The sequence below is a fragment of the Eptesicus fuscus genome, chromosome 9 (assembly GCF_027574615.1).
Source record: "Eptesicus fuscus isolate TK198812 chromosome 9, DD_ASM_mEF_20220401, whole genome shotgun sequence".
NCBI lineage: Eukaryota > Metazoa > Chordata > Mammalia > Chiroptera > Vespertilionidae > Eptesicus > Eptesicus fuscus.
The window spans coordinates 36,939,976-36,958,398 of NC_072481.1; the positions used below are offsets into that span (position 1 = coordinate 36,939,976).

At 36.9% G+C, this 18,423-nt stretch overlaps 1 protein-coding gene and 1 non-coding gene across 2 annotated transcripts in view; both read left to right on the forward strand.

Annotated features, from left to right (window-relative positions):
- Positions 1-18,423, forward strand: part of STIL (STIL centriolar assembly protein) — a 45,121-nt gene that overhangs the window by 18,019 nt on the left and 8,679 nt on the right. Inside the window, exons 7-12 of the mRNA XM_054720744.1 lie at positions 726-876; positions 3,426-3,535; positions 4,959-5,073; positions 6,253-7,218; positions 13,946-14,111; positions 17,706-17,937. Of these exons, the coding sequence (XP_054576719.1) occupies positions 726-876; positions 3,426-3,535; positions 4,959-5,073; positions 6,253-7,218; positions 13,946-14,111; positions 17,706-17,937 (1,740 nt within the window). The remainder of the gene's footprint in view (positions 1-725; positions 877-3,425; positions 3,536-4,958; positions 5,074-6,252; positions 7,219-13,945; positions 14,112-17,705; positions 17,938-18,423) is intronic.
- On the forward strand, positions 13,100-13,235 carry LOC114230829 (small nucleolar RNA SNORA58). Its single transcript, XR_003616804.1, has one exon. It is a non-coding gene; the product is annotated as a small nucleolar RNA SNORA58 (small nucleolar RNA).

The window sequence follows — 18,423 nt, forward strand, 5'->3', positions numbered from 1 at the left end:
AAGTCTAGGAAAATCAATAATGACATATTTAAAATCATAATACTGGTAGTTGCTAAAAAAATGAATAAGGATGTCTGAGTTGTAATATAGAATAATGACATGGAAAGAAATCCAGGATAGTTAAATAAGAAATAGCAGTTGCAAGTCGTATGTATAGTATGGACTCGTTTTTGTTAAATTCTATAAAATGTTCTTGTATGCCTAGGAGAAAATCTGGAAGTATATATACTAAACTGGAGACTGGAATGGGGTAGTTTTCATTTTCTATTTTATATTCTTGTCTTGTTTGAAGTTTTTACAAGACATTTTTTTTTCATAATGTATTTAAAAATTAAAAATTGCCTTGGCTGGGTTAACTCCATTGGTTAGAGCATCGTCCCAATATGCCAAGGTTTCAGGTTTGATCCCTGGTCAGGGCACATGCAAGAATCAACCAATAAATGCATAAATAAGTGAGATGACAAATCAGTGTTTCTCTTTCTCCTTCTCTCTCTTCCTCTCTCTCACCCTCCTCTCTACCCCTTCCTCTCTCTCTCACCCTCCTCTCTCTTAGAAAAAAAATCATTGAAATTATAAATTAAAAAGTAAGCATGAATTTGCTCCCCAGTTTTCTCCCAAAAATTTTAGTCAGTCTATTAACTAGATTGAGAGATTCATATGAAGTTCTTTGAGTATACTCTTGTTATCCTCAGTACATTTTAATTAAATGACATTTTTTCATCCAGGGTTTTTTCAGAATCTGGAAATTTCATTATAGTTCTATATTCTGTGACACATAAGGATCCTGAGTTTTATGAATGCCTCCCTTGCGATGGCAGGTTACCTGACCTTCGATTCCAGCTACTAACCAGCAAGGAAACATTACATCTTTTTAAAGTAAGTGATTTGATTTGTTTGATGATAAGCCCAATACCCAAAGTAACTATTAGGCTTTGTGTATTTATAATCAGTCTTACTGAATATTACTTTATTCATTTATGGTTAATTTTGCTTTATTAATTTGAGGTCATATTTCCAGAACTAAATTATAATATGGGGTCAAAGGTTATCCACAGAATAGCTTGCCTTTTTTTTAATCCTAAAACCTTTGAACACGATATCAATAATTTATATGTTGTATCATTTTATGATACAGAGAGTTAATTTGTAATTTTAGTGTTTTGTCCTAATTATTACTTTTAAAATATAGGGGTGTAACTGATGGTTTCTCACACTTAAAAGTCAGTGTTAATCATATGTAATCCCAGGAATCAGAATATATTGTTGCTGTATCTAATAAATACATAAAAATACATATGTGTCATTTTGTAAAAACATTCAAAAATCACTTTTCAGTAAAATGGTTAGTTCTAGGTCTCAGATCAATAATAAAAATTTTCTGCATTTTATTACAAAAAATATTGAGTAACTGAATAACCATGTGTTTTCATTCAGATCTTATTGTGCCTGATTTCATTTTATTTATAGGTTGTATCAGTTTATGAATTAAGTTTTTGCATTTTAATTGTAAATATAATCATCTTAAACAAAATCTAATTTATTTCTATTTTAGAAACATCATTTACTCATTTTATTCTTTAGGTTGTATCATCAGTTTAAAGTTGCCATTTTAACTGAATCCCTGTTTATTGAGGGAGTTACATAATACAGGTGATTAATACTTTACTTTTGTAGCAGGGACATGGACAGTATAAAAGAAGTAGTTACATAAAAATAGAACTACCATGCAGTCCAGCAGTTTAACTGCTGGGTATTTATCTGGAGGAAATGAAAACACTAATTCAAAAGGATAACTGCACCCCCATGTTCATTGCAGCATTATTTACAATAGCTGAGGCATGGAAGCAACCCTAAGTGTCCATCAATAGGTGAATGAATAAAGAAAACATGGTACATATATACAATGGAATATTATTCAGCCATTAAAAACAAGGAAATTTTGCCATTTGTCACTTAGCATATGAAGGCATATGCTAACAAATAGAGAAAGACAAATAGCATATGATCTCATTTATATGTGGAATTTAAAAAAATAAAAAGTAACTACAGAGAACAGATTGGTGGTTGCCAGAGGTGGGGTTAGGGAGGTGAGAGAAATGGGTGAAGGTTCTATAAAGGTACAAACTTCCAGCTATAAAATAAGTAGGTTCGAGAGATGTAATGTACAGCCTGATGACTATAATTACTATATTGTATACAATTGATCATTGAACAACATGGGTTTGAATTGCACAGCTTCACTTATGTGCAGATTTATTTATTTTCAATTGACCAGTGCAGTTCAAACCCACACTGTTCAAGGGTCAACTCTAAGGTTGGGAATCTGGGTATGCCAGAGGGCCAACTATCGTTATATGTGTATTTTCCTGTTCAGGAGGTCGGCACCCCTAGCTCCCATGTTGCTTAAGAGTCAGTTATATTTGAAAGTTGCTAAGAGAGTAGATCTTAAAAGTTCTCATCATAAGAAAAAAAAATTTTACTTAACACCTATTATCTGAATGATAATAGGTGTTAATACAATTACTGTAGTGAGCATTTCATAATATATACAGATATCGAGTCTCACTATGTTGTACCCTGAAACTAATGTTATATGTCAATTATCCTATGTAATAAAAGCCTAATATGCAAATTGTCCCCTCGACCAGGAGTTCAACTGGGAATTTGCTCGCTATGACGTGGGCTGACCACCAGGGGGTGGCGCGGAACATGGCGGGCGTTGGCGGTGCCCTGTGACCTCTCACCGGCTACCTGGGGGTGGGGGTGATGGGGACTGAGGTGCAGTGAGAATGCGGGGTGTCCACCAAGCTCGCTCTCACTTCCCCTGCTCCTCTCCCCGGGATGCCAGGGCTCATTTGCCAGGGAAGGCCCCACGCTCAGGTGCCACGCGCCCACAATGAGCCTACCCCACACCTGCGTGGCCTCTTCTGGGTGAGCTGGGCTCCCTATGGGTTCGTGCAGAAGCCGGTCTACAAGGCCAGCCATGGGACAGTGCTCTGCCCGCCTGGCTTCAGTGCGGCGCTGCTGGGCGGCCCAGAGGCCCATGCTGCACCCTGACCCATGGCATCCAGCCGTGCTCACCGCATCTCTACGTGGGAACTTAGGTGCCGTGACTCAGGCGGAGGGGGGCGCGCAGGGGCCCGGGGGCCCAGGTGCTGCCCAAGGCCCAGAGGTCAGCTGGGACCTGCCCTTCCATGCCATACGCTCACGCTTGGATCACCAGCCAGGCCTAGGGACCACACCCATGCAAAATTTCGTGCACTGGGCCTCTAGTATCGCAATAAAATGCTTTTTTCAAAAAAGGTTACAGTAATCAGAAATCTCCCTCCCCCCAGTATTTCAGAGCTACTTTTCATCTAAATAAAATTCTCTGGTGTTATACATCTCAAATTACACATCTCAAAATATGACCTACTTTATTTCAGAATGTTGAACCTTCTGACAAGAATCCAATACATTTTGAACTGAGTGCTAAAAGCCAAAATGCAGAAACAGAATTTTTCAACAAAGTTTGTAAAAATCTTTCAATTAAGAGGTAAATGATATACTTTTATTATCTTTATACTTTGAAGTTATTTTCATTAGTTTTTGATGAGTAATTAAATTAACTCCCTAATTATTTCTGATGAAACTGTTTATATATCTTATGTATCATATGTTTTTGCTTGTTTCTTCCCTTCCTTGTAGTTTTAAAACTTGGGCCTAGCAGGTAAACTACTTTACAAAAATAATTTCTCTACTGAGTTTGAGAAAAAGAAACAGTTTGATTTAAAACTTTTAAAGCAAATACACTTGGGGAATGAATATTAATTAAATAACGGCTTGTGACTTTGGGGGGCAGTATATCATCCATCCATGCTGCCTGCTGTCTGCTGAGGTGTTTTAATTTGCATCTTGGTCTTTGGCAGTAGGTTTGTACAGGTTCCTGCTGCAATGTGATCTCTTTACCCTGTTCAGGTCACTGGCTCTCTGTCATATCCATGCTGCACTGAGGTGTATGGGATATCATTCTGTATTCTCCATATCATTCTTGGGTGTGGGGAGAGAGCTTTGTGGGACTGGTACAGACCCTTCTGCTTAAACGCACTGTGCAGACATTCTCATTGTTTCATTGTGGCACCTTGGCACAGAAAGAACATCATGTTTGCCTCTCTAGACTACCAGGGCTTGGGGCAAAGGTCTGTCTCTCTTGCAGGTCTACATGGAGCTTCTGTTCTTTTTGCTAGGGAGGTAGGATGCAAGAGCCTTTCTTAGGAAATTCATTAATGTCTAAGCTCTCTTAGCTTCTTTCTGGCTTTTATTTCCTCTTCCCTAACCCATCCTATTGAGACTTTATCTAGTTTAGGATGCAAAAAAACACCTGATGTATGTAGTTTTCCAAATTTTAGTCTTAAACTCTAATTTTAGCTTTTGAAACTCAGTACCAGCTCTCTGTTCTCTGCTGGGTCCTGCCACCTGTGATACACTAATTGCATCTGACTAATGGCGGGAGGTACCTCAATTAATGTCTCAGAGTATTTTCCCATCACAGATATAAGTACATAGGAAATATAATTCCTTACTTGATTTAACATAGTGAGTGTTTAAGATAGTGAATACATATTTATCACCAGATTATAAAGTTTTTGATGGCAGGTGCTATGCTTGCTTTATTTCTACATTCCTCCTAGTGGTTAAACAAAAGATGCTCAGTAACTGTTGATTTCTTGTAACATTAAGAATAACTAGGTTAAATATGCCATGTTCAGACAAAGGGGTATTTTAATGCATAATTGGGCCAGCTGTCCTGGACAGCTAACATAGGCCTGAAAAATGAAATAATCTGTGGTTGTCAGACACTAAGTTAAATGACCCAAATATGACTGGGTTACGAAAGGACTTTCTTCAACTTCAAAAAGAAAGAACAAACAAATACTAGATTACTGAACACTTTTTCTTATTTCCCCTCTACTCTTTAGGTCTGCCCAAAAGTTATCTCCAGGGAAAATGCCAATAAATGATCATGACTCTGGTGTTGAAGATGAAGATTTTTCTCCAAGACCAATTCCTAGTCCTCATCCAGTGAGTCAGAAGGTATCACTGAACTTAAAAAGTACTCACCTTGGTGGTTAGAAATCTAAAATTCTCTTCATGTTAAAGCACTCAATAATGCAACCTAAAACTTACTGAAATTTTATTCTAAGATATATCTACCTATATGTATATGGATATCTATATCTATATATATTCCTCACAGGTAAATATAATTATTTTATGTAGTAATACACACACACACACACACACACACATATACATAAATATACACACACACACTCACATGTGTCATAAGTACATATTATTCCCAGAGAAAACTGAGACACAGATTGGTTAAGTTACTTGCCCAGTATTACATAGCTAGTAAGTAGTAAAACTGGAATTCTGATTCAGAAGGTTTGGTTTCAGAATCTGGTGTTTTTACCCATATAGACTCGACATGCCATGCTATATCACCAAAGCTTGACATTGGGTCTTACTACCATATTCTGAGAAAACATTCTACTTGCTTTTGGAGATTAATTGCTAATATCTCCTGCCATAATTTTTTTATTGCAGCCAACCAGTGGGTTATTTTAGAATTGTTGTGCCTTAATTGGACTAATGGCTTATTAGAAGGAAAAGGAATGGGAAAGATTTTTTAAAAGTAATATCAAGTTATAACCAAATTTAAACAGTGAATATTTTGTTTACTCTTCTCTGCTCTCTTCCAACTCTTTTAGTTGGTATCAGTAAAAATTATCTGAATAATTTTGCTGAGTGGAAAAATATTCTGAAATATTTATTGGAAGATTCTTTGTTATTCAAGATTCAGAAACATTATTTGCTACTAAATCTGTTGAAGCATTTTGCCTGTGATAATTTTTTTGCAGAAACAGTAAAAACGGCTGTTGTAAAACAGTTTCTCATACTGTGATCTGTGACCTAAGCAACATTAATCAGTGTCCCAATAAAAGGAGTTCCATCATTATATAAGTTTGTGAGATGCTTAGTTTCATTCTTTTCAGGCAAGGACCTTGTTTATTTTGCTCACAATTGTATTACTAGTGCCTAGCACATAGAAGATGCCCAGAAAATATTCATCAACTATCTAGATAAAGAATAAACCCTTTTTGATAAATAACTGTATATAACTTGGGAAATACTGGTCTAAGAAAAGTGAAGCATGTCTTTCTCCTAAGGAATACTTTTCCTCTTTCATTTTTTTCTCATTTATAGGTTTCTAAGATCCAACCATCAGTTCCGGAACTTTCACTTGTGTTGGATAGCAATTTTACTGACTCAAACCCTCTGCCTAATCCTTTGGAAATGGTGAATAATGAAAATCCTTTGTTGATTAACCAGTCTGAACATTTGGAACCACTGCAATCCCAGCTTTATGATGAGAAACACAGCCCAGAAGCCGAAGTTGGAGAGCCTTCCTTGAAAGGGCTTCCAAATCAATTAAGCCAGGGCACTGCTTCTTTGAGACACTGCAAAATTCAACAGCTAGCTACCTGCCACAATGAGAACACCCAGATAAGAAGCAGTATTAAACCATCTTCTCTTAATGGGCCACCTACTGATGCATCTGAAAAGCTTCAAACAGTTTCTTCTGGAAATGCACACAAAGAAGAGTATTCAATAAGATCTTCCACGTTTAATTCCAGGCAGTGTTCTCATGCCCCACAGTCCCACCCACACAATTTTACTTTTTCACCTCATAATTCAGGAAAACCAATGGAATTTCAGATACCTACTCCTCCATCACCATCTTACTATTCCACAAATGTTTGCAGTTGTTGTCAGCATCATGGCCATATTCGGTATAGTCCAGTAAATTCTTGGCAAGGAATGAATACAGTAGGATCCATTCAAGACCTCCAGTCTGAAGCACTTCAAAAGCATACTTTATTTCACCCAAGTGGATGTCCAGCTGTGTGCCATCATGCATTCTATTCTTCAAGTAGTCCAATGGCTTTGAGACCTCAAGGAAGCATGGGTGGTGGTTCTCCCCACAGCAATGTAGAGCCGTCGCCTGTAGCAAGACTACCCTCACATGTGGACTCCTATAACCTGCGGCCTTGTGCAGTGTGCATGCACACACCGAAGACTGAGTCAGATAATGGAATGATGGGACTATCTCCAGATGCATATAGGTTCCTCACAGAACAAGACAGACAGCTGAGACTACTTCAGGCACAGGTTTGCTGGGAGCTTTCTTAGTTCTTTAAAATTTCTGGTATTAAAGTGGTTTCTGAAAAATAATCAGCACCTCTTCAGTAATTATATGTTATGGAGTAGAATTGTAGAATGACAACTAGAAGGAGCCTTGGAAACTGAATTCTGGCCCTTGTTTTACATATAAGTAAAATGAGGATTAGAGAGAGAAAATAACCTACATAATGACACATTGCTAATTGGGAGTAGAATCAGGACTAGAAAACAAGCCTTTTTTTTCTGTTTTGTGCATATCCTAACCTACAACATAATTGTATTTTTCTTTTCATTTTTTGCCTCTAATGAAAAGTCTATATACCTTACTAAACCTTTATGGACAACTAAATACAGGGTAGGGCAAAAGTTGGTTTACAGTTGCTCGTATGTAAAAATAATACAAGAATAAACTGTTTTGCACATACTCACAACTGTAAACCTACTTTTGCCCCGCCCTGTATAAGGGCTGCACAATGGATTCTGATACAGTTCTAGTTCGTGAACCCTATATAGTATGTATACTTAGCCCTTAGAGAAGAGTTTTAGAACCTCTTTAGTGTGTCTATAATAGATTTGTTCCACTCATTTTATTCTGAAAGTTTCCTTTCCTCTGGTGTTTATGGCAAAGTTCTTAGTCTTTTAATGATATTCTTGCACAGTTGAGTCTTTGTATTGCCTTTTTTTCCTTTTCTTACTGACAACCCTCTTCCGCATACCTACCCCAGATCATTCCTTCCTTCCTTTCCACCCAGTGCAAATGGAAACAACCCAAAATATACTTCATGTTTCTTTCCATGATCCTGTAGCTATGCAAATATATGTATAATGGGAAATATATACATGAGATTTTTTTAATCTTTGTTTTTATAAAATTGGAATTATAGTGTTTGCATTTTACAAAACCAAAAGATAATGACATTTTTCAAATTCTGCCTAAGAATGCTTTAGATATGACACCTGAGAAAAATTTAGCTTTGCTGTTTTGTTTTTTTTTAAATTAGGCAGATTCTTTGAAATTATAAGGTGGAAGTTGGATTTCAAAAAAATATTACAAACATTTGGCAAAACTTTTAATGTAGCTGAAGATTTCACATTGAAATCAAGTTTCTCATATTTTTTCCTATCATTTTTTTTAAGAACTTACAGAGGCTAAAAATCTCAGTTAATTGGGATTTATATAATTAAAATGTAAATTATAGATTACTGGCTCTAATCTCGATTATCTGAATCATTATACTTGGATAATATAAAATGTGATATAAAAATGCTTCTATGTACTACATGTATATGACTCATGTAAATTTTTTTTTATTAATCCTCACTTGATATTTTTTCCATTACTTTTTCAGATAGAGTAGGAGGGAGGGAGGGACGGAGAGAAAAAGGGGGAGAGAGAGAGAGAAAGAGAAAGAGAGAAACATCGATGTAAGAGAGACACATTGACTGGTTGCCTCCTGCACGTGCCCATCTAAGTGGGGAGCGAATCCACAACCCAGGTGTGTGCCCTTGACTGGGCATCGAACCTGTGATCCTTTGGTGCACAGGCCAACACTAACCACCTTTCAACACTGGCCAGGGCTGCTTGTGTAAATATTTTTTAAGTAACATCTTATTTAAAATTTTCAACAGTATCATAACACATTTTCTATATAGTATATATAGAACTATATGCTGCATAAGATTCTGTTGTAATGTTGTATAGCAAATTTTTAATTGATCTATTATTTCAGCTGTTTGAAGTTTCTGCTATTGCAAACAATACAGTATGAACACCTTTACATCTGCATCTTCCTGCATGTATGTTAGTATCTCTCTAACATACATTCCTAGAAGTAAAACTGTGAAATCAAAGAGAACATGCATTTTTTTTGGGGGGGGGGGGGGGCATATATGAGTATTTATTCCAATATTGCCAGCAGTATGGGAAAGCAGCAGGTCATCCACAAAAATCTGCTCTGTGCCCTAACTGGTTTGGCTCAGTGGATAGAGCGTCGGCCTGCGGACTGAAGGGTCCCGGGTTTGATTCCAGTCAAGGGCATGTACCCTGGTTGCGGGCACATCCCCAGTACAGGGTGTGCAGGAGGCAGCTTGTTGATGTTTCTCTCTCATCGATGTTTCTGGCTCTCTATCCCTCTCCCTTCCTTTCTGTAAAAAATCAATAAAATATATTTTTTTAAAATCTGCTCTGCAGTTCCCCATAAGCCAGCTGTTTATATAGGATAGGACAAGGATTACATGGAGAAGTAGGGATTACAGGCATGGGGAAGTAGGGGGTGGGACTCCCATTGTTTGGGCAACAAGGTTGTTCATCTTTCCAGTTCTTGAATGAAAATGGTTCTAAGGTTGATTCCCAGGTCCTGGGGGCATACAACTTCCAGCCAAGTTAGAATGTCCTTTCTTTAACCAGAACAAGGCAATCATGGTAGAGCATGATTAACATCTATATATATATATATATATAAAAGCCTAAGCGATGGTTACGACTGGTCCACCGAATGACCGGTCACTATGACAATGCACTGACCACCAGGGGGCAGACACTCAATGCAGGAGTTGCCCCCTGGTGGTCAGTGCGCTCCCACAGCCAACCTCCCACAGTCCCTCCCCCTGGCTGGCTGGCCAACCTCCTGCGGTCCCTCCCCCGACCAGCCAACCTCCTGCAGTCCCTTCCCCTAGCCGGCCGGCCCCAATTGGCCCCAATCGCCAGCCAGGCTGAGGGACCCCACCCGATCACAAAATCGTGCACCAGGCCTCTAGTTTCTCATAACCATAGCTAGTCCCCAGTATTCTATTGCCCCTAACATTTCCCCACTGCTATTTCTATCATCTCATATCTATAATATTAGTTTTAGATGAAAAGTCTAATCCTGCTGGACTGCATCTGCTTCTGCCTTGAAAGGAGTTCTTAGGGATGGAATACACCAAATGCAGGATCTTGGATATGTTTTCTATCAACTGAGAATTGTCAGAAAGATTAAAACAGCACATTCCTTTAAATTCTTCACAACCATGGTTATGCTGCAACAGCAAATAATCTATTGCTACCCAATTTTCTAGAACTGCCTCCCTGACCTGGCTCAGCTGTTGATTTGTCCCATATATAGCCCTGGAGGTGGCATTCAGGGCTTTTACCATGCTACAAGCCAGCTGGGTCACTTCTACATTAAGGGAGCCTATCATTTACCAGCATAACAAAAATGGTCAAAGCAATATATGTAGCAGGGCTCCACAGGTGGAGATCATCATTGCAGTCTGGTGCCACAACCTTGAGAAAGTCTCTTGGTTCAGACCCTGCTGAATTCCTCAAGTTGAGGTCCCCAATGATAGCTTGAGGTTCCTTCTTTGCTATTTCTCAGGAAAGCAATCTTAGTTTCTTACCTGGAAAGACTGCCATGAACCATGTGACCAAGCAAGGTACGAGGCTTTCTCCAAGCTGCTATTACTGGCTTCATTCCTTAAAGCTTTCTGGTGACATCCAGTATCTGGGCATGTCTCTCTTAGACATAATATTCCAATCAGTCTTAGTTAATATAACAAATTGCTTTTAAAATGTTTCCTTATATGGGCTTATTCTTTACAAAATGGGAGTAGAGTGGCCCCCACTGCTATTTCTGCAGCCTACTAGAGGGCACTTCTGCATATCTGGTCCTCCCTAGAGGAGTCTCTCTCTCACATCCCTTCGTGGTCGCCAGAATATGTAACTGAACAATCAGTGTGTCCGTGCTGCCTGTTACTACTTGAGCCAGTTAAGCAGAGACAGGGTTGAATCATATATGAACAATTATTTCAGTACTGCCAGCATTATGGAAGAGCAGCAGATCATCCACAAAAATCTGCTCTCGAGAACACACATTTTATTTATTTTTTATAATTGTTTATTGTTGGAAGTATTGCAATGTCCCCTTTTTGAGAACACACATTTTAAAATGTTCAAAGATATCCAAACTTGTTCCTCCTAATATTTGAAGTCTTATTTTGCTCTATGGTTAAAGGGAATGGGCTCTGACACCAGACTCCTTGGGTTCTTATCCAGTTTCTCAGTAACATAAATTATGTGATCTTGGGCAAGTTATCTTACTTCTTTGACTTCCGTTTTATGTACAAAATGAGGATATACATACCTGTATGATTTGTTAAGGATTGAATGAGTTACTTGGTAAGGGCTTAGAATAGTGACTAGTATACAGTTTAAGCTGCATTGATTAAAAAAAAAAAGTGCCCTAACCAGTTTGGCTCAGTGGATAGAGCGTCAGCCTGCAGACTGAAAGGTCCCAGATTCGATTCCGGTCAAGGGCATGTACCTTTGTTGCAGGCACATCCCCAATGGGGGGTGTGCAGGAGGCAACTGATCGATGTTTCTCTCTCATTGATGTTTCTAACTCTCTATCCCACCCTTCCTCTCTGTAAGAAATCAATAAAATATATATTTAAAATAATAATAAAAAAAAAAAAAGTAAAGATTGAAAAGCACCTCTTTATACTCAAATGGTACTATAAAATGCAAACTACAGCATCTGATTTTGTCTTCTGTGTTGATTTTGAGGCAGAGTGCAAATAGGTTCGTGGGAAAAGCGAAAAAAAAAAAAAAACAGGGAAAGGGAGAGGATCCTGCTGACCACAGCACTGAACTTTGTATTTGTTTTTGTTATTTTTCCTTCTTTTCTTCAAGTCAGTATATGCCATTTAAACCACTTTATGGCATTAGGTAATGAGCTAATGCTTCCTCTATTAAGAGCAAGCAGCAGTGCCTTTCATATGAGTCGAATACATTTAATCAATTCAAATGGAGTATACTGAGTGGAGAGAATGGTATGTGTCATTATATAAAGAACTTGGCATTATGATGCTATCTGGCTGAAGATCTTATTTATTTTGCGATTTAGAGAATGTAGACAAATCAGGCATTGAAAATGAATATGCATGCTTAAATGCATGACTATTTTCATCCGTAACGACCAAACAACTGGTCACCAGGAGGTGCATTGATGGGTCCCATGGTGCAGTGGGTCTGGGTGAGGCTGTGTGGCGAGGGTTGGGGTTGGGGGACCTGAGGCCGCGGTCCTCGCCCCAGCACTGGGATGTGAGGCTGCATCCCCGCCCGACGGGGCTTGATGGTGGTGGGGCCGGCCGGGTCTTGGTATCACCCAATAGGGGTGGGGCTGGCCGGACACTTCTATTATAGAGAAAGGACAAATAGCAATATTAAAGTATTTCCTCTAATTAATTCCCTTTTAATGTGCACGAATTTTGTGCACCAGGCCACTAGTTTATTAATAATACTTATTTTTCTATACTAATAAAGTTAACCTAAAATTAATGAGATGAGATGAACACAATAGTATAACTTATAGGGAAGTAGAAAATCACATTGTTTAAAAAGGGAGGCTCTTCTACTCCTAAGTATATATCCAAAATAAATATTCACACAAAAATTTGTATATAAATATCATAACAATATTTATAATAGCCCAAAATGAAAAACACTCCAAATATCAATCAACTAATGAATGGATAAACACAATGTGACATATACATGCAATGGGATATTATTCATCCATCAAAAGGAAAGTATTGATAGATACTATAGCATGAATGAACTTTGAAAACATCATGCTAAGTGTAAAAGCAAGGTAATAAGGCCACATATTGTATGGTTACGTGTATATGAAATATCCAGAATAAGCAAATCTAGAGACAAAAATTAGTGGTTGCTAGGGCTAGAGAGACTGCTAATGGGTACAGAGATTTTGGGGGGATTGATGTATACAAACTTTGTAAATACACTAAAAAAGCACAGAATTGTATACTCTAAAGGGATGAATTTTATGGTATATTAATTATATCTCAATTTAAAAAGGAGGGACGGGGTGGGCATACCCGTAGACCTTGCTTGACTCTGCTCATGGCCAGGCAGGGGGGACTGTGTATGCAAGAGTAATTTGGAGTTTGTGCCAGCTCTAGCCAGCCTATTCAGTGGCTGGATAAGTTGCATTACTTCAACATTTTCAAAAAACAAAACAAAACACACACAAAAAATAATAAAAATAAAAAGGAGGGGATGTTTTTGGTGTTTGAGCCTCAGCTTTGCTACTTGTTAATTATGTGACCTTGTGACTTGTTAATTTTTAATGCCTGAAGTTTTCTTGCTTATAAAATGTATCTAATATAGTATGTTCTTCATATGTTGTAAAATTTTACATAAAAGCTCTTAGGATAGTGTCACGTAAACAGGAAGCACTCAGTAACTATTAGCTATTACTAATATTTTCAGTTTCAGCATGGCCAAACATGGGCAATTTTGATTAACTTTATAAGAAGAATCTTATATAAAAATGTTTAACATTTGGTATGTGGAGTTGAGATATACCTTCTACCATATTTTGAATTTTTAAGTGAAATAGGAATAAAATGTAGGATTGAATTGTTAACATTTAATCTTTTCTACATGAGTGTCAATTTAATGATGCTAATCCAAATGCTTGTATGTTTTCATTTTTAAATTTATATATAGCCCAAAGTGTTTCTTAATAACAAATGATAATGATTCTCTACATTGAATAAGTTTTATGGTATTATCGATTTGAAATGTGAGAAAATATAGTTAAAGTTTAGTTATATTTATAACTGGGGCACTGTGTAATTCATATTTAAACTCAGCTGTCAATTTTGTTGATTACTTCACTGTCGGTTTAAAGTATGTTTTTAATTGTTATAGATTCAGCGTTTATTGGAAGCACAGTCTCTTCAATCCTGTTCCCCTCAGACAACTACCGTTGAAAACACAGGGCAGACTGCAAGACAAGTGGAGTTGGTTTCCATGGAAGCACAGTCGTCCCCTGGTTTACACATGAGAAAAAGTGTAAGCATTGCTGTGAGCACAGGTAATTTATTTTTTATTTGTAAGTAAATTTTTTAAATGCTTTTCATGTCTACTTTAAAATGTTTTTACATTGAAATTGGTGCATGGTATAAATAGAACCAAGACTAAGGTAATGAAAGTATAACTTTTTAAAGTCTTTGTGTAATTTTCCTCTTGATGAAGTAAAAACTATACCTGAAAACAGTTATGAAACTACATAACATAGTACATTGTTTTTGCTACTTTCATACCTGAAAACAGTTATGAAACTACATAACATAGTACATTGTTTTTGCTAAATTATTATCAATTTTAATAAGATAAGCCATCTGTAGTGTGAGAGATCAGGGAGGGTTTCATCAATGCACTGTTATTGAATCTGGGCCTTGAAGGGTATGTAGGATTTTAGTAGGTGGAATTCAAAGATGACAGAACAGATTGGGTAGAGAAAATGATATGGGCTCAGTAAAGAAACACAGGGCGTTAAGTTGTTCCGTACTCTACTAGTACATTACAATGTTAAGAGAGCCTTTTTTACATCTTTTACAAAGGACCATCTACTTTATTTGGTAAGCAACATTGAAGGCACAACCATGAAATCTTCATGAACCTGTCCCCAGGTTCTAGCAAGATGTCTGGGACATAGGGTAGAGGTGATAAGAATGAAGAGGAAGAGTCATGTAAGATGTTAATAAGTTTTAATAACTGATTGAATGTAGCCATTGAGGAAGAGGGAGATTCAAAAATTACTCTAGCTAAATGCAGTGTCATATCTTAAATTGGATCCTGGAACAGAAAAAGAACATTAGTGAGAAAATTGCTGAAATCCAAATAAAGTCTCTAGTTTTAGTTAATAGTAATGTGCCAATGTTAGTTTCTTGATTGTGAAAAACGTATCATGGTAATATAAGATGTTAACATCAAGGGAAACTGGATGAAGAATATATGGGAATCCTCTATTATCTTCTCTATAAATCTAGAATTATTCCAAAATTAAAATAGAAGTTACCCCAGGACTTGAAGCCTGGATGATAAAGGGAATGGTAGTAGTATTGAACAGAAGGAGGCAAGTTAGAGAAGCCAAGGAGAGAGAATGAGTTGAGTCCAATCTGTTGAGATTGAGCTACTTTTGGAAATGAAGATATTCTGACATTTGATGCTCAAATGTCAGAAGAGTGGAGTTGAGTTGATGACATAAGACTTGCAAAAGTGACAGATGAAGATTTTAGCTAGCAGAATAAAAATTTAAGAGGGATAATAAAGAATAAAGACAGATTTCTATATTCTTTTTCTGAACTATTCATGTAGAGGGAAGCAAAGAGTGAAGGTAGCAAAAACTTCATGCACATTTATAAATTCTATTACTCAGTTAAGGTTCTTTGGCTACAGCATAAACCACTTTGAACTAATTTAAGCAAGGAAGGGGAATTTATTGCAAGAAAATGGGGATGTTTCATGAAAGCCAAGGCCAAGAATGGGGCTAGACTTCAGGAAAAAGACAATTAGAAACTAGAATACTATTAGGACTATCCAATTATTCTTCATGGCTCTTTTACTCAATTCTTTTCTGCAGTTTTCACTGCTTTACATTACAAAATATAGCTCACCCAGAGTTCCAAAGTTTATGTGTTACACAGTTCTAGCATAAGCACAAACCAGGTCAATCCCAGCATCAAGTTGCAGAGAACCTGAATGGCCAAGTTTGGGTTAGATTTTATTGTCTGGTTCAATGGTAAGGGCATTGAGAATCACATAATAGGAACATATCTCCTGGAGTCCCATCTTGGTTAATTGCAGGGGTGACAGTTCCCAGGGAAAGTGTATGTGTGTGTTGTACAGGGATGGTGGTGAAGGAGCTGTGGATATTGTGAGCTAAATAAACATACCAAAAGTGCAGTTTTCTCTTATACCCTCTTGTAAAATTCTGTACATAACTGTATTACAGTTGTTTATCATCTGTATATGTCATAAACTGTAAGCATCTGGAACAACATAACACCTAAAACAATCTGTGCTGAATAAGTGATAATCGAGTAAAGTTACTTATATTTGAACTTATTAGTATATTCTGAAATGATTTGAAATGTTTTTAAGCGTGGTATATATAGAATTCAATATTTTAAAACTTTATGGATTCATATTCAGGGTTGTTACTTATATGCAGAAAAATAAATTATTAATCATTTGGATTAAATGGCTCTTAGAAGCACATTTATTCTATAATAATACTTAATTCCCCAAAGTATATATAATGATACATATTCAGAAAGAGTAGCAGTGCTTATGTAACTTTTTCAAAATTGCCCCTAAAACTTTTTTTTTTTTAATATATTTTATTGATTTTTTACAGAGAGGAAGGGAGAGAGATAGAGAGAAACATCGATGAGAGAGAAACATCGATCAGCTGCCTCCTGCACACTCCGCACTGGGTATGTGCCTACAACCAAGGTACATGCTCTTGACCGGAATCGAACCTGGGACCTTTGAGTCTGCAGGCCAACGCTCTATCCACTGAGCCAAACCGGTTAGGGCTGCCCCTAAAACTTTTTAATGTTTAGTTGAATATGAGATTAAATCATTCTTGTATTAATATTTTTATAAAATTATCCAAGTGAGTCTCAAAGTAGAGTCCATTTTGACTTGGATTTACTTTTTGGTTTAAACTATTTCTTTAAGTCATTTTATAAAGCAGTATTTTCTGAATTGTAGAATCTATACTGCTGAGTTCAAAAGATGACTTGGAGTGGTATACCAATGAATATTTTACACTTTGTAGGTATATTCTTAGAAGTATCAGGAAAAAATATAACACTTCTAATCTATGATTTCTTGGAAATGATGAAGCTAGGTAAAAATTAAGTGAGTTGACAAAGAAAAATAGCAAGTACGTAATACATGCAAATAAATTATACAACTGATCCATAAAATTTGGGAGACATTTGATTTTTAAATACATGCCTTATATTGTATGTCTGATACATCCCTAATATAGCCTTATAAATATTGCATTTAAGTATCAAAATCAGAAAGCCTAAGGATTTGTATTTTATATATTTTCTGTTTTTTAGAGCAGCGGTTATCAACACATATGCTCACACACACACACACACACCCCAAATTGTATTCACAACCTTAATATGTAAAACATAGCTCTTAAAGAATCAGGGCCCAGCCGAAGCCGGTTTGGCTCAATGGATAGAGCGTCGGCCTGCGGACTGGAAGGTCCCGGGTTCGATTCCGGTCAAGGGCATGTACCTTGGTTGCAGGCACATTCCCAATGGGGGGTGTGCAGGAGGCAACTGATCGATGTTTCTCTCATCGACGTTTCTAGCTCTCTATCCCTCTCCCTTCCTCTCTGTAAAATATCAATAAAAAATATTTTTTAAAAAAAGAATCAGGGCCCAGAATATGCCCTTCCCCCTTTGTACCCCAGTTTTCTATTTTTTCACCTTCCACTTAACTCTTCGTGACATTTCTGAGGAAATATAATCTGAAAACAGTTCTAGGTAATTGTGTTAAAATAATATAGATAGTCTTACTTAACAAAAGTTTGTCAGAGAATTATTTTTGTAGTGGAATATTTGTTTCATTATCTGCTAAAACATTTAATCTCTAGGTGCTAGCTTGTTTTGGAATGGAGCAGGTGATCATCAAGAACCTGACTCTCAGCTGAAGCAAGATGATACCAAGATTTCCAGTGAGGACATGAATTTTTCTGTTGATATTAATAATGAAGTCACAAGTCCTCCGGGTAGTGCATCTTCATTAAAAGCAGTTGATATTCCCAGTTTTGAAGAGAGCAACATTGTTGTGGAAGAAGAATTTAATCAGCCACTTTCTATATCCAAGTAAGGTCTCTTTGACTCAATATTTATCCCACTTTTTTTCTTTATAAATTCTAAGGTTCTTTTGGTGATCTAACTCATATGTGCATGTTAACCCATGCCTACATCTACATTTATCTCTATATGTATCTATCTGTATTTGAAAATCCTTGACTTCATACCAGTCTTCTGATTCCAATCCTACACCCCTTTTTCTTATTTAAAACTTCTTTCCCCAACAATGAAAAACCTGGTTCTTGTTATGTACACTACACTTACTTAGTCGTTTGGTCCTAGTATACACATAAAGTAGTTTCAGCGTTACTAAAAATTCTGAATTTTACTTGAGTATATTTACTAGAGTATATTTGCTTATAGTTTTTATCTTTAGCCTTACAATATTCAATGAAAATACCTTTTTTTGTAGTTATTTAGGTTAGTTTTTCTTCCCTATTCCCTTATATTATTTTTTTGCATTGCCATTAGGTGTTACTATTTGTACTCCATTTT